This window comes from Macrosteles quadrilineatus, unplaced genomic scaffold (genome assembly GCF_028750875.1).
Source record: "Macrosteles quadrilineatus isolate MER2022 unplaced genomic scaffold, UCM_ALF_1.0 Scaffold_3__2_contigs__length_128488019, whole genome shotgun sequence".
Lineage (NCBI taxonomy): Eukaryota > Metazoa > Arthropoda > Insecta > Hemiptera > Cicadellidae > Macrosteles > Macrosteles quadrilineatus.
The window spans coordinates 86,621,275-86,647,697 of record NW_026542596.1 but is presented as its reverse complement, the minus strand read 5'-3'; the positions used below and the strand labels follow the sequence as shown (position 1 = coordinate 86,647,697).

Here is a 26,423-nt window from a genome sequence, read left to right as displayed (position 1 = left end):
TTTGAATTCAGTGTTACTTTTTTTTTCTTGTTACACATAGTACCTAATCAAATATGTTTGCATCATTTGTCAACTCACACGTGTATTGCGTTCATTCTTGTGTTGTTTATATTATTTGACTTTGTTTAGTTGTTATGTTATATTTATGTTTTCCGAGGGGAAAGGTAAGATAATGTCCTAAAGTTACAAAGGTTTGTGGCTAGGCCGTACGAGGCTGAGCAAGACGAGTTCCATCCTAAAGCCACGCGGACGCTGTTCATCGGCAACTTGGAGAAGGACATCACGGCGGCCGAGCTGAGGAAACACTTTGACCAGTTTGGCGAGATCATCGTAAGTAACTTCTAGATACAATTTATTGTGCAATTATTTCAGTATCTGGCTGGTGTTACTTTCTCTTTATACATAACAAGAATAGTGTTCTACATATTAAAGAAAAATTAGTAATTGTGAAGATAGTTTGGTTCAAAATTTAAAAATAAGGTTCAAGTTATAATATAATTTTAAGGTTTTTATAGTAAGAAAGTTAGCGTATTACTGCTGACATAAAATTTTTCCATGCCAACATTATTCTTATTAAACACTAAATTATGCCAACCATGGCATAAGTTTGTAAGGTGTTTTAAAGTATTATTTTAATATGTCAAATTTGTTATTACATCCTTTATACAACATTTTTCCCCTGTAGATATGTCATTGTAAACAGTAGGTAAGATACCTAGTGTAGATGGCATAACTCCCCCTGTGTATTAAAAGATAACTAGTGTCCCCTGTCCCTGTTGCTCGAATTCGAGCAATTGCTAAGTATTACAGGCGTTATTTTAAAACGAATAACAGTCATAATTTCTGATGACTTTAAAAGGTTTGAATAAAAGATTATGGAAATACAGTACAGTGTGAGTATCCCATTGAAGATGTAAATAACAGATCGATATAAAAAAATTTTTCTTATCATCTTATCATTTTTCAAAAGCTGTTCTGGTTTTTAGTGTTTTCTACAAATAGCCTTACTCATAGCCGAATTAGGTTGTCCATAATAACGATTATAAATTCTAGAAAAAAACAACATTATTTCTATTTCTTCTCCTTGGTGGTGTTCTATGACTTTCCTATGTTTCCATAGTTTGCAAATCGGCTCTTTCAATGATTACTATAAGAAATGCAGCATAGTCTAAATTCAGTTTTATTTTTAGTAGTGTACATCAATTTATCCAGGCTCTCTCGCGTTTTTCCATCGTAATATTTACGCCAACCCAAATTCAAATAGTAAATATTTCATTTAAACGAAGTCAATAAATGTTTGTAGCAAACTGTTATTATTAGCAAACTAAATTGACTGTTTACAATTAACATTCTCCTTCTTCTCACTTTTAATTTCTGACAACACCTGGAGTTTCATAACAATGTTTCTTTCCCATGTTAATCTTATGGAAAAATATGAAACTTTAAAGGGCCCCAGGGCCTCACTCCCTATTTATTTCCGGAAAAAGAAAGTTTCCTGCACAACTTCACGTTACGCTCTTTCCAATGACACAAAAAACATGTCAATCTGTTCAGCAGTTTCAGAGGAGTAATTGTCACAAATAACCTGCTTGCGTATTAAATAAGTAATAGATAATATTCTTTACAATACATTCAAGCTATTTATTACAATTTAAAATTGTTAAAATTATCAAAGATTCTGGTTTGCTTATTACTGCTGACATTAAATTTTGATTTTGCTGCAAGATATCTTTGATGAGTTTTCTGATATTGTGATATGAATTAGTTCTAGATATTTTACATTTGTCTTGACCCTCAGGAGATTGACATCAAGAAGCAAGGGTCGACGTCGTCGTACGCATTCTGTCAGTATTGTGATATCAGCAGTGTGGTGAGAGCGATGCGGACACTGGACGGAGAACATCTCGGCAACAACCGCATCAAACTGGGCTTCGGCAAGTCTCTACACACCAACTGTGTGTGGGTGGATGGTGTGGCAGGTAACGCAAGAGTTTGAGGCTTATTTTTGTTGCTAGTAACTTGAGTTGTTTTGTGAGCTGGTTGATTTGTGTTGGTAGACTGATTTTGGCTTCATTTTTGTGAGCTTATAGATAAGTCAAACTTGCTCATGAATTGGAAAACAATATTCCTAATTGTAAACAAATTGTCCATAAAACATTAAAAATTAAAGAGTTGATTCAAATTTTTGTGTAAATAATCACACCATTGGGTATCTGCTTTATCTTGTGTAAATTTCTAACTTGTAAATCTTTCATTGCTAGCTGCTTGCCTAGTGTATTATTATTAAGTATGTCGCCCACTGTGATTTAACTTTTTTTATACTTAATTACTAGTGCATATATTATTTAGTAAGCCTGTCTGTATTATTTATAATTTATCTTATAGGTACCTATTTTTTGTGCATGTAAACCTTAATTGATGTAGCTTAATTGCATGTATCTCTCTGATTCACTTGTTTACTATTTATTGAAATCATCTATTGCATTTTATGTATCATGTTTAATGATCAAATAAATCTATCTATCTATCTATCTATCTATGAACATGATAACTTAAATCTGTGAGTTGAATTTGTACCTGTGTTGTAAAACTATGTGTTGGTAATTCCTTTGGGCCATCACATGCTAGACTCATAGTTGTTGTTCAGTGTTTTAAATGTAATCGAGGTTGTATTGTAGGACTATACTTTGCAGGTTAAAGGATTGTTTGTTTAAATTATGTTGTGCCTGAGAGGTAACGCATGATGTTCTGTTGACAGAGTCAGTCACTGAGAAGTACCTCAGTCTACAGTTCAGTCAGTTTGGGCCTGTGTCTCATGTGGCGATAGATCGTTCCAGAGGTCACGCTTTGGTGTTTTATGACCAGGTTTGTATTATTTTAACTTTTACAAACAGGGACTTATATGAAATATTGAATCTGGATACTATCATAGATAAACCCCTATTAGAACCCCCTTAGTAGATTTCTCATCTATATGGAACAGCTGAAGCCAATTGTATTGTTAGTTCTGTGCAGTGCACTGTAGAGGTCGTGTTGTGTTTACAAATAGTTTCTTGTTATTTCACTAATTTAAAACCTCGTTTAACCAAATAATACGATCTAATCATAAACAATAACTCCCCTGGTTACATAACAAAACAGTAAAGCTCAAATCAAGAAACTAACCTCAAAATAATTTTCAACAACATTTCACCCACACTAGCACCCAGTGTCACCGTACATGAACTAGACACAAAAAATGAGCCTCAATGGGATGAGAGGTCTACTTGAGTTGGTTAGTCTATGACATAACCAAACGTCTAAAAAGGATTTCTGGTGTATGTAAGCATTTTCAATTAGTTTCTTATTTTTAGAAACAAAGAAAATACAGTAGTTTACTATTATTTTTTTTTATTTTCGAGTCATTGATAAGAATATTTTTAGCAACAACAACAGAGAAAGTAACAAAGTAAAAATCAACATTGGGAAAATCTTATGCTGAAGGAAAATTATTTCAAACATCAGTTACCTTAGTGGTATATTATACTAACTACTAGTGTTACTACACTACTACTACTGTTGTTAAGTATATTGCGCCTTAACACGGAGTATGTAATGTTTGCAGTTGGGGTTCGCTCAGTCTGCAGTGAAGGATATGAGAGGGGTGGCTGTGCGAGGAAGGAAGTTACAGGTGGACTTTGCCTCCAGAGAATGTCAAGAGGCGTTCTACGACCATCTGGAGAAGCAGACTGGGCACAACACTACGTTTGAAACCAGGTATACCATTCAGTCAATTCACAAAACCCATTTTTATTTTTATTCAGTTCTATTATTTTCTTTTGAGAATTGTAATAGGGAAATATCAAACTAACCCTGTTAATAACTTTTTGTGTGTTTTGAACTGCTTGGAATTATTTTCTTGGATAAGTTCATTGTGTATTCCTTTTTTCTTAGCGTATTCCTAAGCCAAGTGTTCTTTACTCCAAAAGTAATATTTTTACTGTATAATGCTTCTTAGTGTATTTCATTAGTAATTCAACAATAGTGTTGATATCAATTTATGTTTTGCAGTGTGCAAGTGTCACCGCAGGCCACTACTGGGGCTCCAGTCAGAGGATTTGAGACGCCTTCCTCATCGTCTAGCAGTAGTGGCGGGGGAGGTTCGGCTCGCTACCCTCGTTACTCCACACAGCCCCAGGCAGCTCGGTCGTACTCACGGGGGGCCCCCACCACAGCTGTGAGTCCTGGCACGTCGCCTGCACGCTCTACCCCTCGCCATGTCACCACTACGCCACGCTTTGACTTCAACTCTGACTTCATTGCTGACAGGAGGCCGTACAGGTATGTGTCATGTTGCAGTTAGAGCAAATTTTTATCATATTAATTATATGGAACATCCGATTTTGACAAAATTAGGTACAAATGTGTAAACCGATCACTATTCAAAAGAGTTATTCAAACCAGCATGATCGGACTATGGGATATGGGGTTAAAATGGGGAAATCCCATTTTTCACACTCAAAACAAAAATTACCCAACTTTTTCCATACCAATTTGTAAAGCTTAAAAATAATTTAGTATATTGAAGCGTTGTACAATTTAGGGCTACGAAGACCAAGTGACTTTAATACTGGTAATATTACACAATTGATAACCCCCCTCAGCACTCGATAACCCGGCAGTCTGGATAACTCGGCCATCACCTGGCTCAGAAAATTTGTAATTTTTTTAGTCTGAATTAATCATGGGCTCAAGCCAGCTTAAGTAAAATTATTCGCAACTGGTACTAAGGATTTGTTGTACCATATCTGTTGACTTAATACTGACTTGTAATATAAATATAAATAAAAAAGGCGGTTAAAAAGCTTAAAAACTGTATTTTTCTTATTTTAACCCTTGTTCCCGATAGCCCGGCATTTCACAAACTCGGCCTTCTTCCAGTCCACATTACGCCGAGTTTGTGGGACTCTACTGTAGCCTATATAATACAACAAATTCATTACCTCTAAAATTTATATTGTTTGGGTGCTTCATTTTTAATTTTTTTTAACAATACTTTTGGTAATATTTGTTCTACTAGAATATTTATTCAAAACAATAATTCTTTATGTGTTTTTATTACCTCTTTTTTGTTGTTTTTCTTGTATAGGAGTTATGAAGAAATGTCATTGGAGGATGGAGGTGGAACAGTGACTGTGACGGTCGGCCAGGGACCACAAGACATTCGGCACCTGCAGAAGGAGAGAGTGGCTCTCCTGGAACAACTAGAAGACTGTGCTAGTTCTGGGGAGGAGGGGAGCTCGCGACGCAGATGCAAGCACAGACGAAGCCACAGTGGGGAAGGCAGTAGACCTGGCACTCCTCTGTGCGACGAGAGACCAGAAAATCTCCCACCATTAGAACCTCGGCGAACACCTAGGGAGAGACCTCCGGATCCCCTCTCATTACCTCTACCGAGGTTCGCGACTCAACTCATGTCACCTCGTCCAGCACCTCGTAGCCCACCTGCCTCTCCGCCTCGACCCCAGTCAACGTCTTCAGATGATTCGGAACCCTCCCCTCCATCACCAGAGTGGGAGGAGCGACTCAGATCACTGGATGAAAAGTATGAAAAATGGTCCGGCTCCAGAAGCATCATGACCAAAGTCGACCCTGCAACATTACGAGTGCGACATAAATTACTCGATTTGGATCTCAATGAACTGCAACCATCAGAGATTGTCAAGTCTGTACTTGCAAAGAGGTCTGTGTTTGATGAAGACTCAAAAAGGCTAGAAAACTTTGGAGAAAAGTATGAGCCGAGGGAATTTGTTCCATCCAGACCAGGGTTTTCAACATTAAGGCCTAGAATGGACAGTCCTTTACTACACTCGCCTGCTGCACCCAAGTCACCGGCTGCTGCGTCTTCTCCTGCTGGAGCCAAAGGACTTCAGTATCCATTTCCGAGCCATCCTCCTGTCCAGCCCACAACAAGTGTAGCTACAACTACAGCTCCAATGTCACTTGGAACCTGTTCAAGTCTTTCTAGTGTAACTGCAATATCGCCTAATGTTCCTTCCACAGAATCTTCTAAATCTCAAACCTTTCCCACCACTTGTATAACGAGTGTTTCGTCAGTTCGTCAGTTTCAACCTCCAACAACAACCTTTCATCAGCCACCAAAGCTCTCATCACCACCATCTGTTGAAAAGAAACATGAAAATGTTGACCCGAGGCTTTGTAGAGACGATAAAATGAAAGCGCCTCCCAAGTTGTTGTCACCAAACAACTCTAATAATGAAAAATCAGATGGTTCAATGAAGGAACCTTCATTACCATCTCCGACACTTAAACCATTAAAATCCTGTTTAAGAAGAGAGAGTGCTGATGACAGAATTTATGACAGTGGTAGGAGATTGTCAAGAGATGAAGAGGGGAAGACATTGAAATCTGATTGTGAAAAAGCAAGGGACCCTGAATCTTTTGAGAGGAGAAGAAGTTATTCAGATCCAAGAAGGAGGGATAGTATGGATTCAAATAAAGACAGTTTGAGAACGGAAAGTGTTAGTGATAAGTTAAAAGACAGAAATCACAAAGAAGAAAGGCGAAGAAGGGACAGCGTTGATAACAGTGTAAAAAAGGACAGTGAAATTGTTGAACCATTCAAATCTAGGTTAAGTGAGTCTAGGGCTAGTGAGCATTCTGACATTTCTGATTGTCTAAAATCAGACCCCTTAAATCTTAACAAAATCTTTGACTCTCGGCATAATGATAACACAAGGCACACAACAACCGACACATCTGAGAAGAAGAAAGATTCCTTACAAGTGTGTCCAGAAAGAGATAGGAGAAGAGGGCGCGAGAGCGTTGATACTAGTAGTGATAGTTCTAGAAATAGTAAGGTACCTGAAAATTTAGATGATAAGAAAGATGTTGATTGTGACACAAGGCAAAAGGACAATGTTTCTGAGAAGAGTGATTCCTTGACTAGAAAATCTGTTGACTACAATGAAAAGAAAAAGGAATGCGTTCATCAAGAAACCCAAAAATGTAATGACAGTTCTGAAAAGAGGAAAGAAAAGGATACTTTACATGTTTACCAAGAAAATTCCAAACACAAAGAAAAGAGAGATCAAGTAAAAAAGGAAAAGGAAGCTACAGATTTTACAGAGACTACTAGGCACAAGTCTTCAAGAAAAAGTCCTGATTCATTAGACTCTCTCAGGCAGAAGGATGACAAATCTAAATCTTCAACTTACATGGAAAACTCAAGGCACAAAGAAAATAGTAACCGAAGAGAATCAGAGTCGTCTGAAGACCTTTCACTGAAAAGTGTGGATATCAAAAAAGAAAACGATAACCTACAGAACATTAAGTACAAAGATTCATCACACATAAAAGATCATTTTTCAGACTCCTACCATTCGGCATGTAAATCAGAAGAGTTCAATGAAAACTTAAAGCCTAAAGACATAAGAAAAGATCAGGAGTTTACTGCTAATTCAAGGCACAGAGAAAACAGCAAACATTTTGACTATACAAGGCTAAGAGAAGACGAAAAGAAGAGAGATAATGGTGACTCCCACATCATTCAACAAATTGATGTGAAAAGAGAGCATGCTGAACTAATGAAAAGTAAATTTCAAGAATTGAACAAGGAAGCAGATATTTTTAGACATCTCAAACAACCTAACTCTGAATATTCATCCCATCGCTTCAAGGAATATGACAAAAGAAGAGATGGAGAAAAACTCGATTTCAGGACAAAAAACTCAGAAATCCCTCTTCAAAACAACATTTTTGAAAGTTCCAAACAGAAGAATTTTGAAAAACAAAATAATACTGATCCAACAAGTCAAATAAGTGAGTGGGTTGAAGAGATTAGGAAAGATTTAGAAAACTCTGGGTATGTAAAAAGTAGAGATACAGGAGATGACTATGATGAGAATAGTTATGATCCAAGAAAAAATGACGCTTCTCATTCATATGACATTAACCACCAACCTATTGAGGATAAAAGAAAAGAAGGAGATCCTAAGTCAAAACAGGGTTTGAAGAAAGAGGATGACACGGACACCTTGCATAAAGATAGTGAAAAGAAAAAGATCAATAACTCTGACTATAAATTTTATGAAAGAAGAAAAAATGCTGATGCTGCTGAAATATTTCGGCGGAAAGAATTTGCACGGAAAAAAGAGAATTTCAATGATGTTGATAGTATGAAGTTGAAAGAGATAGAAAAGAAATTTGAAAATGATCTCTTAGGAAGTGTTGGCAAACAAAGAAATGTCGGAGATAAAAAACGAGACTCCTGTGACCAAGATCGTCATAGAGATGCTATTGACCATAATGAACTAAATCATCAGAGAGATTGGTATGACGAAAAGCATGCTGATAGGAAATCAGATATTGGCAAAGGGAGGAGAATTATTAGGGAAATAGATTCCTTTGAAAAAGGATGTGAATCAGACCAAAATGATAGAAAAGAAGATGGAGAAAGCATTGAAAAGAAAAATAGTTCATTTGATCACCATGAAGATGATGACTTAATGAGAAGAAATGATTTTTCAAAAAAGGAAAAGAAAAGGGAGAACTTTTGGCCTGCGGCTATTGGGTCCAAAAGGCGTCTGAGTTCTCAAGATAGTTTAGAAATCAGTGCTGATGACTCAAAAAAGAGTAAGCCCGAAAGAAGAGATTCTAAAGACAGTGGGCGAAGTAGCACGAGTAGTAAAAAGAGCACTAGTGAAAAGCACAACAAATCCTTTGCTAAGATGCTCGAGGAAAAGATCAAAGAAGACAAAGAAAAGGAGTTATGCAAGAAAAGAAAGGAGGATGAAGCTGAGAGCATGAAAATGTTTAAAAAAGATAAAAAGAACAGTAGCGAAAAAAGAAAAGAAGACCGCAAAGGGAAGCCAAAGCACAATAAAGAAAATGGCATAACAGCAAGTGAGAGTGAAGCAGGTAGTGGTGATGATGATTCCAAAACTCCAAAACGACATTCTATTTTTGATATTGTTGATGAAGAACCTGCTTACATTTCAATGTATGACAAGGTAAAAGCCAGATCCACCAAAAATATGCAAAAGCAAGAAGAAGAGAAAAGGCAGGAAAGGCTGAAAGAAAAATTCAATCAGTTAAAACAAAGTCGTGCCAAAAGAGAGGAAAAGAAGCGATCAACATCCTATGATGAAGATTCTGACTCTGAAAGAGGAGGTAGAAGATCAAATAAATTGATGATAACCAGCTCAGAAGAAGATGTTAATTCTGAGGGAGACATTCGAACCAAAGGAAGAAAAATTATGTCTGACACCTCTGAAGACGACTGCCATAGAAATCTAAATCTTCCACGATTGAAAGCTTTGAAGTCAAATGCTGAAGATGTTGAAACCAAACCTCGAAAAATTATGTCTGATACTTCTGAAGATGACACTCGAAGATTGAGCATCGCCAGAATCAAAGTTCCTCGACCTCATCAAGAAGATTTGGAACCTAAACTAAGAAAAATATTGTCTGACACTTCAGAAGACGATGTAATGAAACATACCATTGTGAGAAACAAACCATCTCGTATACAATCTGACGAAAGTGAAATTGATTTAAGCTTTGATGAAAATAAGAAGGGAGATGGATTTGTAAAGAAAAGTAATGATTATCCTACTGCTGATTTGTTTTCAAATATATCTGAAGATCCAGAACATCCAACTCAAACTGATATTGAAAAAGAGCAATCAGAGCAGTATCATAGAAATTCAATTGATAGTAGTACATCGGACTTGCCAAGAAAGAAATCTCACAAGAAAAAACAAAAGAGGCAGAAAAATTCAGATGACCCAGAAGATGGAAATGGAAAACGCCATAGTTCAAAGAAGGATCGTAGAAAATCATCACATAGTCATGATGGCGATGAGGAACAAACTGAAAAAACTAAAGTAAGAAAAAAGAAAAGTGAAAGAGATGGCTCGTCTAAAAGGGATGACAAAATGGAAGACATTTTTGGACCATTGTCAGATGATTCCGATAAGACTCATAATAACAAATGGCATGTGTCTCAGATATATGGATCAGACTCTGAGGATGAAAGACAAGTTATAAGAAAACGTGACAAAAGGCGAAAAGAGAGAAAGGCTCGGGAACTTGACGAGGCTGGCCGGGCACTTGAAGCAAAGCTATTGGAGAATTCTGATGGGTTTCCTCCTTCAGAGGACTTCAAAGAAAAGGTCAAAAAGAAAAAGAGGAAGAAATCGAGGGAAGAGAAGATGAGTAAACATCATCAACAGAGACTGGAGGAAGAAGCTGCAGCCATAGCTAATGAAGCGGATTCTGAAAGAGAGCCTGAACCAATTGCCCCACCTCCATCTTTACCACGATTAATGGACAGCCCACCACCTCCTTCTATTAATCAGAGTAAGAAGCCTGACATTCCTGGGTTTGGGTCTCAAGTTGATGAAAATATTCATGAAACTGCAGTCAAAAGTATTTCAGAATCACCAACCAAACCAATAGAAGAAAAACGAGAACCAATTGAAGAGCCCATACCTTCATCAAATTCTGAAGACAAGCCAACACCTGTAATATCTCAAGAAGAAACAGAGGATGCTGTTGCTGCTCTCCTCCTAGAAGATTCTTTTGGAGGTGGCTTTGAAAGCTATACCAAACCAGATACTCCTGTTTCTGAACCAGATTTGCAAATTGACACAGATACTGAGGATAATTATGATCCAATTGATTTTTCAAGACCACCAAGAACTCCTGATATACCAACTTCATTTTATAGACAACAAGATACAAGAGAGGGATTAGAAGAACGTATCTTGGCCTTAGCTTGTCCAGACAACTCCAAGCAGGAGGGTAGCCAATCTCCTGCAAGTTCACCACCAACCATACATATTAACGAGTATCATCATAGTGATAATGAGAACAAATCTAGTGATGATAAGGAGAAAGAAAGTAGTAACTCATCATTCCGACCAAAACCAATCAACAGCGAATCAAAGACTATTAATATTAAAGCTGATGACATTGCTTCTCCTCTAAAAGAGGATCGTTGTGATTCTGTTAGTCGGTCAGTGGATGCTCCTAAGCGGCAAGATTTACCACCCTTGATTTGTAAAGATGAAACATACCAATCTCCAAAAAATATAGTTGCTGAATCTTCATCTCATAATTCTGCAGAACCAAAGACAGAAGCCAGGATATTGAGTTCTGAGAAACCAATTCCAGCAACTCCCTCTCAAGTATTGTCAAAACCTGTACCAACACCTTTGCCACCACCACTTGTCCATACTTCAAACCAGTTTCCTAAAAGCACAACAAATGAAACACCATCTGTTATATTTTCTTCTCCTCCAAGTGCACCAACAGAAACCGCAAGAAATGTCCAGTCTTCACATTCTCCTTTAAACCATCAGGCTGTGTTTCCTACTCAGGTAGAAATAAACAAAAAACAGGCACTGCCTACACCAACGTTGCAAGACTCAAATATAGACAAATCACCACTGCCTCAAAAACCAGTCAGTCAAATTATCGTAACACCTCCAACTTCAGTAGCTTTAATAGTCCAGACACAAACCAAGTTGCCACCATCCAATCAGCAAAACAATTCTGTATTGCAATTAGCAAACAAAATCCATTCACCTGGAGCCCAACATGTTGATGTAAAGGGTAATGCACAAGTTTCTCAATATGTTTTGCATCACAACTTACAGTCACCACAGTCGTTGGCATCTCAATCAATCTCCAATAAAACTGTAAGCTCTGTGAATCATGGAAACTTTCCACAGGTACAAGGAAGTCACAAATTAAACCTACCAACAATGCCTGTGTCTGCTAAGTCCCCGACAGGGTTGATTGTTCCCAACAAACCAATGCTAGACCAATACAAACAGATTATAGCTAATCAGCCTCACAGTCAACAGTTGAGTGTGAATGTATCCCACAATCAACACCTGAATACCAATGTATTGCTTTCTCCTAGTCAACAACTGAATATTAACCATTCTTCGGCACAACATTCTTCATCGCCCCATCATTCACCTGCTACGCTCAGCTTTTCTCCTCACCACGTAAAGGTTTCATTGGCTCAGCAGCAGACTAACAACATCCATCCTGCCATGCTGCAACTGAGTCCAAATGTTCATCACCAACAAATGAGTCCACATCAGCAGAAACACATCCAGCAACATTCACCTGTGCTGCAACATGCCAACAAAAATAATTCTAATCTTCTTCAGCAAGTGCCAAATTGCATACCAGTGAAACTATGCTCCCCCACTAAACCAGGGACAGGTCATACAATCAGACACCTCTCTCCTGTGTCTCAGCCGAATTCCATCAATAAAATAAATGCTCATGTTTTACAAACATCCTGTGTTCAACAAGTGAGAGCTGTTGTGCTGCAAAATCCTTCAAAGCAAACTGTAACCGTGTTACAACCCCAAATTGTACAAAAGACTATTGGAGCTCAGATGATTCGTCCCCTCAACGCACCTCAACCTCAGGTGGTTCACACTCTGAAGAATGATGCTCCAGTTCTGGATAAAAATAGAGCCTCCTCTGAAAACATTCAAAACCCTCTGTCTTTAAAGATTGAAACCCCCTCGCTGGCAACAAAAGCCATACCCAAAATCACAGAAGAGCCTCTTTCTCTGACAACCTCCAAGAAAGATGAACTCCATCATCCTGTTAAAACAGAAAAACTGACGACTGGAGAGACAGTCATAGAATCAGCACGTTTGTCAGCAGTTGAAACTAAAATAATAAAACCAGTCATTGAGGAAGTGAAACCATTGAATGCTGTTATTCAAGATCTGACGGCAAAAGTTTCTTCGTCTCCAAGTCAATCACAAGATTCTAAAACAAGTAATTCAGCCACTCTTGACAAAGTTGTACAAGAACTCCATGACCGAAAAAAGGCGGTAGAGTCAAAAGATCCAATCAAAATTGAAGCAGACACCGATGAGTTGAAAACAAAAGTAGAAGATGCACCAAAAATCAATGCCGAGATGGAAATAAAAAAGGATCATGAACCAAATTTAAAACAGGAAAACACCAGTCATAATGAACAAGACTTGAAATCTGAAGATGTTAAAATTGAACCAAAAGTTGAGACAACAGTTGTTGAACCCAGTAAAACTGAGATTGAAAGTCCAGTTGAAAAACCTGAAATATCCAGTGATAAAATTGTTTCAAAGTCAACAGATGAGCCCAAAATTGAGAAAATCCGCATTAAGAAAGAAGAAAATGGCCTTTGTATAGAATCTTCATCCTCATTTCCCAGCCCAAAAGTCGAGAAGAGCAAAGTAGAAGGTCAGGATGAAATCAAAGCTGAACCCAAAGATGAACCAATCAAACATTCTGATGAAGAATCTACTGAGGCTGTTGATATCAAAGAAAACAAAGACATTCAAGGTTAGTATTTACATATTGTTAAAATAAGACAACAAATTATATTCCAATTATCATTCTATTTTTACCATTTAGAGCTTGAGAATATAATATTCAAGTACAGTGCTATTATTGTTTAAACATATTATGGAGTGAATTCTTAACCACAATTTATAAACTAGGGGATGATATTAAAACAATCATGTAAAATATTGATATGAGCTGTTATTGTATTAAAACCGACAGCAGGTAAGCTTTGGCATGGACATTTAGTTCGGAATGGTAGAGTCTGTATTATCAGAATGAATAATGTTAACAGTTAACACTACGAAAATTATTGATTGGATCAACAGACAAACTAGTATTAAATGGCTAAAGTCTATTCATGTTTACTATTTGTAAAACACAATCCTAATGGCACAATCTTGTGTGAGGTCTTTTCACCCTTGAGTGTGCATAACAAATTAATTGCTTCTGTGCTTCTCTTATATTTAACATCTTGCAAGAAAAGAAATGTAGCTAAGTCATTGTTGTAACCCAACAAAAAAAGTGTAAATATTAGATGTTTATAGATGTTTATGTAAAGTTGTATGAAATTAAACCATTGTTTACCCACAGGTGTAAGTGTGAGAGGGCGAGGAGGTCGACGTCGCAAGGCCAGCGGGCGAGGTGGAGGTGTCGTAACTCGCAGAGCCAGGCTCAACAACAACGCAGCCTCGGCTAGTGAGACCTCGGCCGATGTCTACGAGTTCAGAGACGACTCTGAGGAGGAAGCAAATAGACCACGGCTGATCCTAACAATAAAGAGTCCACAAGACCCGCCTGGCCCCGCTACCACCACCGCCCCAGCCACAGCAGCCTCTGTTACTGCCGCACAGGCTAACAACACTAGGAAATCTAGGAGGCTGCAGGTCAGTAACCAAGTAGGTATTGCGACGAGGATTTATCATTTTATAGTTTGTAGGTGGTGCTGGAATTTAACAGTTGTGAGTAAGCAAAATAACACTAACTTTATCATTAGTTAAGTTTATTAAAAATCAAAAACTTATCTCAACAAATATGAATTGATCACCACACAACTCTTCTTACACTACTTGAAGAACCAAAAACACCATATGCATCTATATTTTTATTTTACTTTATGGTTTTTGAGATTGTTAATCACAATGTAGTAGAGTATGTGTTTTATTTTAACAATCCTTGTAAAACTAACCAAAAATAAAATTTATAAAACTTAAGTGTTGGCTAGGTAGACCCTATGGGAAATGGTTCACAGTAAATTAGATCCATGTGTATTTTGCTCATGTATTTGTGCCTGTGTTATAGGAGAAGGACGGAGTGAGCAGAACAACTGTCGACGACACCATCGAGGATGTGATCCGAGGAACTCGCAGTGGAGGGCGAAGGATGACGAGAGCATCAGCTACCTGCGCAGCATCAGCTGTTGCGGCGCAGGCGCTGGAGACAAGAAAATCTCCGAGGCGCAAACAATGCTCAGCGCCTCCACTGCCAGCCCTGGACACACCTGCTGCAGAAGTGAAGAGTGTGGTGACTCCAGTAGAGCCTGCAGCCCCCGCCAAGCCTCTGACTCCACCTACAGCCCTTCACACTCCTGCCCAGCCTCCCTCCACAGAGCCGATGACTCTCATTGACCCTGTCACTGGACTACTCATCCCCATGAGGGAGAGTGAGGAGGGGCAGTACATCCCAGTCAATACTGATCATGTCAGGTAAGCAGTTAAGCAGTGTGTTTCAGAGAAGCGCTCAAGCTTCTAAATGTGTGTTATTTCACAATTTATATTGTGTCAATCAATGACTCAGTGGAAATTAGAAAAAGGTTTGGTTTTAAACAACAATAAAATTCTCAAATCAAAAAGTAATACTATGGGTGAATTTAAAAGTTAAAAACTAATGTGTATTTCTCGGATTATTTTTACCAAGTTCATTTTTTAATCCTATTAGTGTGTATTAGTTGCTACAGTTCAAATTTACATTTGTTTTCATTTTTCAGGCCACAACTAGAGGGTAAGGAAGACTCTGGCGAACCAGCAGAAAAGCGGATGAGAACCTCTCTACCAACAGACACTGAGAGCAGTCTACCAACTCGTCCAGGCATACCTGTGAAAGTACCTCCCAACTGTGCTGTGGTGCCGCCCCTGCCACCGAAGACTACTCCTAAGCCCATCGCGTCAGAACTGTCCCGACCGATCATATCGCACGGCAAGCCCCAGGTGACCAAGACCACCGGCATTGTAGTCCCCAGCGGCATACCTCGGCCTACCAGCACACTGCCCAGCTCTGTGTCTCTTAGCAAGCCACTGACCATTGCTGCTCCGTCACTAGTCAAGCCACCGCAAGGAGTCATGATGAGTCCCACAGGCATCAACAACAAGGCCTCCGTCACCAATGTGGTCGGCCCCATGACCATCAACAGGGTAAGTCTCACGTCACATCTGGTTTCTCAAGTACACATGGGTTGTAAACATTATTTTGTTGTTTCTGTCATTTACAAATCAAACAATGTTGTAATGATTCTTATTCTTGTGTGTTGTGCAGGTGGTAGCGCCGCCGCCGCTGTCTCCGTCCGCCAAGGCTTTGCCTACGACCCCGCTCAGCCACAAGACACACCTGCTGCAGGCAGTTCATAGACAGAAGGTGCCAGTGGCAGGCAAGGTGCCACAACCCATGACTCCAAAGGCGCACATACTCCATTCTATCAGCAATGTAAGTATCACTGTGTTGAAGTTGAAACTAAAGAATTTACAAATCACCTTCCATTTGCATTTATAATAAAAACTGTGGATAGTAAGCCCTGATATTTTGTTAACTGATTAAATGTATTCTTTCCCTTGAGATTCTTGTGGTCTTGTAATGCAAAGTATCAGCATAGTGGTTACTGTTATTTGTCATGTAGTGTATGTAGTGTTACTTATGCCTACAATGTTTGCAGGTGGAAGGCATTGTAGGTGCAGGGACTCCTCCTCCCCCCCACCACGGCCCATTGCTCACAGGCTCTGTTGCAAGTCCTCCACTACGAGCTCACAGTCAACAACCTGTGGTCACAGGAGCCAGCAGTGCAAGGGTCAGTACATCTATTACAACACTGTGTACACTAAACTACAACATCATGTACAGAAAACAGTCCCTAAACCTCACCTTGTACAGTCTTTAAATTGGAATACTGTGTATAGTAAACTTTTCTTTAACCTAGCATCATTTCTTTATGCTAATCTCCCATCACTATGTTGAACATTTATTTTTCTATTTATTTTATTTTATTTATTTACCTACGGTATTTATTTATTTGACTGTACCTAAACTCCTCCAACTGTACCTTTCTCCTTAACTTATTTCATGTGCAGTCACCAATCCCTAAAAAATCTATCTCTATGTACAGCTGTTACGTGTCACTAAAATCCATCATCATCTACAATTTAACCTGTTTTTAATTTGTAACAAAATTTCATCTTTATTATAAGTTTACCAAGATCACTAACATCAACTAATTGGATTTTAAATAGATATGTTCTTCCATTGGTTTTTTTATGTGGGGTTTTCTATTTGTTACCCTCTCCCTGACTAACCTCTACCCCATGTGCAGGTTGTGTGCAAGGGTGGGTTGCTGGAGCCTCTTAAGGTTGAACCCGGGGGTTGTATTGTGGTTCCGTCCGCTTCCCCACAAACCCGCAGTCAAGTCATGCAGGCCGGCCTTCCCGTCCCAGCTTACGAAGCTTCTATGGTCAGTAAACTCAACAACTTAACCATTCCGTCAACAGATGCGTTCAAACAACAATCTTATTTTAACACTAACATAACTACCTTCATTATCATTACGTAATTATTTCCTAATGTTCACAGCCTTGTCAAAATTCTGTTTATGGTAAAATTAGATGAATTAGTGTTGACGTTTTTTGGTGATTTCCTTAGCCAACTTACAAAACATTAGCGTAATTTTTAGTTATCTGTTTCATTAACAATGATGATGTGTTTAGAAGGTAGATATTTCCCAATTTCTTTAACAGTCTTTGTAAGGTGGTGGAACAAAATAATTTGTCTATACTAAAAACTGTTTGACAATTCCTTTCCCTTCTAACTTCTGCTCTGATCTCTTTGCATGAAATTTGTAATCTATAACAAGTAACATTTTATAGCAATGACACATTCTTCATACTCAAATATTTTGTTTGTTATTTTGTAATTTAATCTCTACATTCAACCATACACTGTCATTTTACAGCATCAATTATTTTCCACCTTTCATTTTTTTGGGTTTACCGTCAAAATGTCAAAAATAGGACAACATCAGTGTTAACAAATATACAAGATACAAGAAATATGAAATAAATAATTGGTTCAACATAACTGAGTTTTTCACTTTCTATCAAAGGATACGGAAACATTCTGACAAATTAACGAGTGAAGAATTTTGTTAACTCAGTTTGTTGCTATTGTGGCTTTATAGCTCTTCAAACTTACTAAACCATTTTTTCATATACTTTTGTTTTTTAAGTAACTTGGCGTGCAATGCTTGTAATTACATTAACAGCTTCCTAAATACAACTTTATCTTAACTGTTTCTTTTACTAATAAATAAAGGATTAACTATAGTTGCCAAAATTAAGAGACAGGATTTTAATGATCTTACCATTTGAGGTCAAAAATTTGTGACAATTTCTAGTACCTACCCACCCATAGATCTTACGGGCTTTGTCAATGTCATACTTTTTATAAACAACACTCCCTCCGAAAACAGTTTAACCAGTTGATTATTTAGTCAACAATTGTTGTACAATTTTAGGCAGCGGCAAAGCCCTTTGACCATGGGTAGCTAAGGATCTGGTCCATTTACCTATCTCTTAATCTTTGGTGGCTACTGTAAAATCTAATGGAACTTTGACAGTCTTGAGCTGACAGAAATCTTACAGAACTGAGTGTTAACAAAAAGATAATTTGTAGCAGTTATAAGTATTTTTCTTCTTCTTCTTGCTTCTGTCAACATTTACATTTGCAGAAATAGGCTGATGAATTCTTATGCACAAACTGTCAGAGTTCTTGTATGTTTGTTTAACAATTAACACTACTTGAGGTGCAGAACATGTTATTGATTTTTGTTAAAACTTGCGACTGAAAGTAGAGTAAATAATTTGTTGTTGCCTTGAAAAATTATTCCTGGGTAGTACAGTAGACCCCCTCTTAACCGACCCTAATGGGACCGGACCTAGGTCGGATAACTCAAAAGGTCGGATAAAACGGGCAATCCCTAAAATCATAACATAATGAAGTGCTATTCATTTGGAATTATATAATCATCATTTTGAAGTCATACTTGCATTATTTATAAAATAAACTACTCTTATCTCCTTTTCCATATTGATAGAAAAGTCACAAATAAACACAAAACACAGTTAAGTCAAATAGGCCTACTTTCAGTGGAATATATTATTATAATACTAGGCAAGAGTCAATAAAATTCCTATTTTAATAACTTTAATACTGTAATGTATTAATTGATGCTTTCCAAATACATCGTAATACAGTACAGAACCTTTTGTCGACATTAAAGATACAAGCGACCATTTTGTTACAAAACAGGACGTTTATTTATAGCCTCTCGCTGGAGGCTCCAGGCACAAAAACTATCTTGACCTTGGAGTTGTTAACCCCCTTTCCCTGCCTTCCTTACAAGTTGCGTTGTTTGTTTACTCCGGTGATAAGATAATCAGTTCTCAAAATCGTAACGCACTTTATGATGTTATAAATTTGCCGCACAGATAACAAATCAGATCAGATGTGCTCGAGCTACGAACGATGTTGACAAACTGAAAATAGGCTATGCTATATTTTTTGTGCTCAAAGCAAAATAGCTTATTGTTAGTCATATCCTGTGGAGATAAGCGTATGGTTCAGTTCTCATCGCCCAGCGTGGGAGCGGAAATGCCGAGATTCCTAGAAAGCGGCGGTTAAACCGAGCTGCTCTCAAATCAAGGTCGGTTAAAACAAACTGTATTATTTTACGATCGAAGGCGGATAATCCGATTATCGGTTAATACGAGGTCGGTTAAGAGGGGGTCTACTGTAATGACCATATTTTGCAACACTACCATGTTCTTTATTTTCCATTGAAATGAACTTACATAGCCTAGATTTGGTACCTGATAGTGAACATTTCAATTGTAAAGAAGTCGATTCACGATACTTTTTATAATTCGCTGTGTAGTCATGCATCACTAACATGTTCCACCTCCTGGTATGATTAACTGTGTGATATTGTGGTGATGGTTGGTTGGTTTGGTGCAGCATGGGTTGGTGGCTGAGTTGCTTCCAAACCCCCAGTGGCCCCGTCAGAGTCCCCCGCCCGCTCACCAGCCCCAGGTACACCCCCGCACCCCCCACTCTATCTTTAGCTGTGCAGTGTTGTCGAAAAAAAGCTATTGGGTCTGTTTGATGTTTAATGGTTTATCAGGATTTGAAAGGTTTTAAGCAAAACCAACTGGTGGCGTTTTAACGAGATTTACAATATGGGAATAAATCAATGTTGCAGACACAGAATAAACTACTCATATTTGGAAAAGGATAATCTAAAATAACTTACCTGGAAAAAAATTACAGCAATTTAAAACTACCCATTCTTTCCTAGTTTGTAACATAAAGTTCTAAATTAAACATGCTCTAAAATGTGGAAACCAAAAAGTGCTTTGTGACAACATTATTGAATTATTATTCCTAATATGGCAACTCATTGAAAATCCTGCAAACTCATTCTTCCTATTTTTACTACACGGCAAAAGTAGAACAGAATCCTTTAACCATCTAACATCACCATCATTGGTGGTTTTTATCTTGTATGAATTATATCAATGTCCATTATTAATTTGTTCAAGACACAGAATAAGATGTACAATACTGCACAGTAAGTGCAGTGCTTTTTCCTATGCTGAGATCAGTAATTTAAGTGAACTTGTAAACAACTATTTCGACTAGTGGTATTATATCTTATATTCCGGGCTTAGCTTGTGCCACACATCATAATTGCATGTTCTGCTTTGAATTCTTTGTTCAATGTTTTGTGGTGATTGTGTCTCTACTTGTAGCTCTATAGTAAGATATTAGGAATATCTTATCATTATTTGTGTTTTGTTAAAAGTGTATGAACAATACCACAGCACTACTAACTTCAGTTGTTATTTACGTTATATTAAGCTAATAGAACCAATGAGGTTCATTTTTGTTACTGCTAGGGTCATACAAGAGGCCACTTGAACTATTCAATCCAAACAGGATGGAATCTACTGTATTTTTGTCTTTAAAAAATCTACATGGTGGTTTTAGCTATCCAAACCTCACCAAACATATTTTTTTGGTTGAATTACCTTAGATTAAAATAAAATATACAATAAGAACATTGACAGCAAGAAATATTTCAAAATTTATCAGTACACAGCCTATCAAGGATAACTTCTATGAAGATTATTGTATCAAATTATACAGGTTTGAAAACTGCATGATCGATTGGGTTCGATTCCTTGATAAAGCCCCTTGATTAATTCCACCGAGATTGGATCGGTTGATCGTTTTGTTATCTAAGCTCTTGCTAAGGAGGTCGCTATGTATCTGAAGATATTCACGATGTTAACGTCTGTTCTAATACGTCATGCTTGTGTTTACAGGGAGACGTGGTACAACATGTCAACTTCCCTCCCCACCACATCCAGCCTGCCCACTACGTTCATCCACAACTGGTGTACCAGCAGTACCTACGCGAGGCTGCACTCACGGGCTACCATCTGCCCACCGGTACGTACCACATTTACCTGGTCACAACCGAGTCTATAACCCATGGCTCCTGTATGTAGGACCTTATCTCTTAGATTATTAATAGAGTTGAATTTAATTTGTATATTACCTTTATTACCAGAATATAGGAGCGCTACTATCACTGTGATTTATTCTAAAGTATACATTTAGTTTTACTGCCCCATGTTCGGCTGAGCCCGCCAACCAGCGGCAGCAGTGCTATTAGATTCTGGTGTAGACACTAGCAGATTAAAACTCAATGTTTTGGTTTTTTTGACTTGGTGATATTTCTGTGTCAGTTCTTTATTCTGTGACATCCATGAACGTTTCATAGTCCCCAAAGTGAAATATTTTAACAATATTTTCCTTTGGTCGTTTATTGTGACATCATAACTGTACCAAATTTTCAATAACAACTATTCATCTTTTAAACCTACCTATAATCAATTTGTTTTTGCAGGTGTGAAGGGTGAGATAGAGGAAGGTGCTCGTGACGCACTGGAGTTGAGGAGAGGTTCGCCTCACGACCGCACCACTGACTCTCCCCAGGTGGCTACGGTGTATGTGCATGGGCCACGCCACCTGTACTACGAGCCTCCCCCAGCACACCGACCCTCGCACGCCCAGCCTCGTCTGCAAGTGGCTACACCTCCGCACGCCAGTCAGGTGCCACCTCAGGCCGACTCACTACTCATGCTGCTGCAGGTAACTAACAGTCTCATTTAGGGATTGTTATGTTTGTAATTTTTAAGTAGGATAGTTTTTATGTGAGGGAGAGTTGAGTCTTGAGTGTTTGGAATTTTAATAATGTTTTTTTCAAGTTGGTAAATTTCTTGTTTGATTGACGATGCTAAAGTCGACTCCTTGTTTGTGTTTTACTTATAATTATACTTTTGGCAGTCTAGTAGTTTTTTACTTATATAAAATAGCTAAGACTGGCCTATATTAAATAAATTGTCTACTGCAGCATCAAAAAGTCATTGCTATGATTCTTTCAGATTGTAGTTTTAGTAGGGAATACATTGCATTCCGTCAATATTTCCTCTCTAATCCCTTTGTTACAAATTAAGGTTTGAATCACCTGGTTACTGTTAAAATGGTCCTGTGTATTATGAACAAAACGGCAGTTCAATGGACAGCAAACGTTGCAGCTATTTAGTGCTGCACATTGAATACAACATCAGGTCAGAATGTCAGCTGATTATGTTCTCAATGTGTAGTACGAAACAGCTGTAGTCGTTCTAACTACATTGGATTGTTTTCCCATTAACCAGGAAATTAAACCTTTAGTTAATTCAAACCATCTAGAGGCCAATCCATCATGAGACTTTTTTATTATGTCCATCTTCTCATCCTAGGACGCTAGGCCTAGAGGTTGTAGTATCACTGTAATGAAATCAATTCTGATTGGCGGGATTTGAACCCACGACTTCAGGGAACAAAGTCCTGCGCTCGACCACTAGACCAGCTCACTCCCTAACAGAGATTGCCCATGGTATAACTGACCACCATGGTATGATGTTACAGAGGTACCCAGTGATGTGGCAAGGTCTGCTCGCTCTCAAAACCGACCAGGCCGCAGTCCAGATGCACTTTGTGTTCGGCAACCCCCACGTCGCCCGAGACTCCCTACCCTGCAACTCGGACGGGTCCACACCACCCCTACGCATCGCCCAGAGGATGCGGCTGGAGCAGACCCAGGTGGAAGGGGTTGCCCGCAAGATGCAGGTACGGCCACAACATTAATACCTGTAATTGTCTTTGCTGTAGCGTTGTGGTACACACAACTATTTACTTGTGTCTTGTTTGTGATTTTTTGAATAAAGGGGTAGTAGCTAGTTTAAAATCATAGGTGCAGGTAGGATTTAGTATGCACAAAAAACACATTTTGTCCAACTCAAACAGAAAAACACAATTAGTGCGATATAATCAGTCTAAATATTTTTTCTAAGTGTATTTTTATGTAAATAGTGTTAATATTACTGAGGAAATTAACAGTTCTTCAAAAAAAAAAACAAGTTAATTTTGTTTAACAAAAGGCTCTAGGACAGAATTTTTTTTATAATAAAGCAGCTAGTTCATCAGAAAAAGTCCAGGTAGGCCACAGTACACACAGAAAACACATTTTGTCCAACTCTCTTTTACGTTGCAAATAGAGTTGGACAAAACGTGTTTTCTGTGTATTATGGCCTACCTGGACTTTTTCTGAGATGAACGCTCAGATTTTCCCCTATGCATTTTTTGTAACTAGCCTGTGAAGATAACAGTGGTAGCTGTTTCATACTCATGTGTAAATCATCAGATCTTAAGTTGTGTAGTGCATTGAATTTGACATTTTTGGGACTGCATGACTAACCCATGAGTATTAAACAGCTGTAGTCACTGCAGCAGCTGCAAAGGATCATTTAACTGAAGCACAGGAGAAATAAACATTCAATTCGCTAATGCCAACGATCCATAGGCTGTTCCATCGTGAAATATTTTATATTACTGTTCTCAAGATGACACTGTTGATGTTTGTTCTCAGATGGACGCAGAACATTGCATGTTGCTCGCTCTGCCTTGTGGACGAGATCACATGGACGTCCTGCAGCAAAGCAATAATCTACAGAGTGGCTTCATCACCTACCTGCAGCAGAAACAGGCCGCCGGGATAGTCAACATCGCCGGCCCTGGGTCTCAGCAGGTGAGCAAAGCTGGACTTGAATTACCTCAAATTTAGAAAACTAACACTAATGTATTTTACTGAAGGAGTGTATAACAACTTGAATCAATTGTTAAAATGTTCTGGATTTAATAAGATTGATTGTTTGACAATTGACACGACAAGGATGTACTGGAGCAAAAGCCTAGGTTTTTATGATTGTGAGGATAGCAGGATAACCTGAATGAGAGAGAGGAATCTGGCACAAAAATCAGAAAACTTTACACTCTACACAAACTATGGGACTATTTCACTGTCCCATTTGCAACTAAGGAAGATGTATGAGTTGAAGAGAGAGTTGTCTTCTTCTTGAATACAGACAGAGACAACTCTTTTTTTTATTCTTTCAGTAACAGGGAAATATTCTAATTTGTTTGTAATGTAACGTGTAAAGTTTAATACTTTTTTCCCTTCCAGGCAGCTTATGTTGTTCACATCTTCCCGTCATGTGACTTTGCCAACGAGAGTCTGGCGAGGATCGCGCCCGACCTCCTTCACAGGGTCGCCAACATCGCACATCTGCTCATCGTGATAGCCACAGTGTAAAGTGTGTGGTTGTCACACCTGGTCTTCGTGATTGCCACTGTGAAAAGTGAGCAGTTGTCACACCTGTGTCCAGTTCCGCTCTCGGAGCTCCTCGACGTCAGTGTTGAGTCACTTGTTTCGCGTCCGGCCTCAGCTTCCCAAACTTGTGTCAGAATTGTTTTAGTCAGAGGATTTATTTTTGTGTGCTTTACAAGAGTCTTAGCCAATGTTTTGATATCGATTTATACAAGAGTTTGAGTTAAGTTTTGGGAAGATTTTGCTAACTGATTTTTACCTTTTCATCCGATTTTGACGATATTTTACCCGATTTCTGACCACCACCGAATATTACTATCATTATGCCAAGTGTCGAACAAAAAAAAAAAGATAAACTCTTAAGTGGTCTCAGTGCCTAGACCACAAGACACAACTTCTCCCAACATCGAAATATTTGTGTCTATTCTTAACTGTAGGAAACTGTAATAAATGTATATAAATCAAGTAAGGTAAGAAAATTAAACCAAATAATAATAGTATCCTATGTACATTTTATGTCTTCTTGTAAATTTTGTATTTAATATGTAATAATTTATAATTAACTTCCAATAATGAAGTACAAAAGCTACAAATGTTTATTTGTTATATTTTCGAGGTAGAAAGCTGTATATTTTGACCAAACTATCTCTGTTAATATTTATATATAAATATATACATACATATATATATTGTTTTATATATAAAGATGTATTACATGTAAGTATGCGATGCCGAGTTATGTAAATATAATTTAATGTCAGTTTGCTCAAGTAATAATAGAATATACGGTATAGCTCCACGATCTGGAGCTTTGTACATAATTGTCCTAGTGAATGTATATTTTGTGTGACAGAACCCAACTTATAATTTCTTTTTTTATCTGGTTATATACTTTGTAAATAGTTCAGAGTTTCGTGGGCTGTGATCTCTGCATTAAGTTGTATTGTATCGTTATTTTTCAATTGATAAAAAAAATATATTTAAAAATCATCCAGTGATTTAAGTTATTAAATAAATAAAGATGTTAGTGAAAATAATAATTAATTGTTGTAATTGTTAACCCTTATATCCTTTAGTTATAGTATTATTTCATAGTCAGCTTTTATTTATTGAAATTTAACATTTTTTGTAAGGCATTTTACAAGCTACTCTGGCATTATAGCCAAGCTCTCCGAGGAGAATTACTATCCGATATCTATTTTATAATTATTGTACTCTTGTCTTTCTTACAAAATGTTTTAAAATTTCCGCAAAATTTGTAAGGTTATGTTTCTTAACTAACAATATTTCAAATGAAAAGCTTGAAGATCTGAATTGAATGCACATAATGAAAATATCAGAATAGAAATAAGTTTAACTTAAGGGGGAGTTCAAATAAAAAGTGAAAATCTTTATTTACAAACCAATTTTACTCATACTACACCTTAAGGTGAAGTTATAAAAAACATACAGAAAAAAACTAAAATTTTTTTTCCGCTACCCAAGGGTGGGGGGGGGGGATTTTCTGTGTATTGCAAGGGTTTGCGAGAACATAAATTTCTCAGGTTTTAAAAGTGATAGAGGGTTGTTTTTTTTTTAATCTGTTCCTGAGAGTAATACCTACAATCTCTAGCATGGGTTTAAGGAAATTATATAAAATAAAATTACAGTAAATTTTTAAATTTCGAAATATTTTTTTTCCCAAAATAACTGGTAAAAACTATTTTTTTAAATATTTTAATGACATTATTTTTACAAATCCATGCTAGAGATTGTAGATTTTGTCAAACTGAACAAAATAAAAAAAATGTCATCCTTCTATCTAGTATAGAACTTGAGATATTTATGTTCCCATGCGAAAAAAGTAAACTTTTGAAAAACAACCGAATACCAAAACACGGTGCTTTTAGTGATTGACAAAGTGCTACTCAAAGTATTTTTTTATGAGAAAAAAATCGTATAAGGTTGGTTTTAACTGTTTTATGTTCAGAATTTAATATATAATAAAAATAAAATAAAAAAATAAAAAATTGTAAAAATTCAT

The 26,423-nt window shown here is 37.6% G+C and overlaps 1 protein-coding gene across 8 annotated transcripts in view; it reads left to right on the top strand.

Moving 5' to 3' along the window:
• The window catches only part of LOC128990556 (protein split ends-like), a 101,031-nt gene extending 75,591 nt beyond the window's left edge, over window positions 1-25,440 (top strand). For 2 of the 8 annotated variants that reach the window (XM_054412975.1, XM_054412971.1), the window contains exons 9-26: window positions 204-330; window positions 1,799-1,979; window positions 2,759-2,865; window positions 3,605-3,756; window positions 4,051-4,320; window positions 5,129-13,365; window positions 13,960-14,264; window positions 14,668-15,071; window positions 15,353-15,776; window positions 15,898-16,065; window positions 16,292-16,423; window positions 16,943-17,080; window positions 19,639-19,713; window positions 21,009-21,135; window positions 21,596-21,840; window positions 22,663-22,863; window positions 23,663-23,821; window positions 24,257-25,440. In XM_054412975.1, coding sequence (XP_054268950.1) covers window positions 204-330; window positions 1,799-1,979; window positions 2,759-2,865; window positions 3,605-3,756; window positions 4,051-4,320; window positions 5,129-13,365; window positions 13,960-14,264; window positions 14,668-15,071; window positions 15,353-15,776; window positions 15,898-16,065; window positions 16,292-16,423; window positions 16,943-17,080; window positions 19,639-19,713; window positions 21,009-21,135; window positions 21,596-21,840; window positions 22,663-22,863; window positions 23,663-23,821; window positions 24,257-24,385 — 11,581 coding nt within the window. In that variant the 3' untranslated portion in view covers window positions 24,386-25,440. Of the gene's footprint in view, window positions 1-191; window positions 331-1,798; window positions 1,980-2,758; window positions 2,866-3,604; window positions 3,757-4,050; window positions 4,321-5,128; window positions 13,366-13,959; window positions 14,265-14,667; window positions 15,072-15,352; window positions 15,777-15,897; window positions 16,066-16,291; window positions 16,424-16,942; window positions 17,081-19,638; window positions 19,714-21,008; window positions 21,136-21,595; window positions 21,841-22,662; window positions 22,864-23,662; window positions 23,822-24,256 lie in introns of all 8 variants that reach the window. The other 6 variants (XM_054412973.1, XM_054412970.1, XM_054412978.1 and 3 more) reach the window with 5 other exon arrangements.
• The last annotated feature ends 983 nt before the right edge of the window (window positions 25,441-26,423 follow it).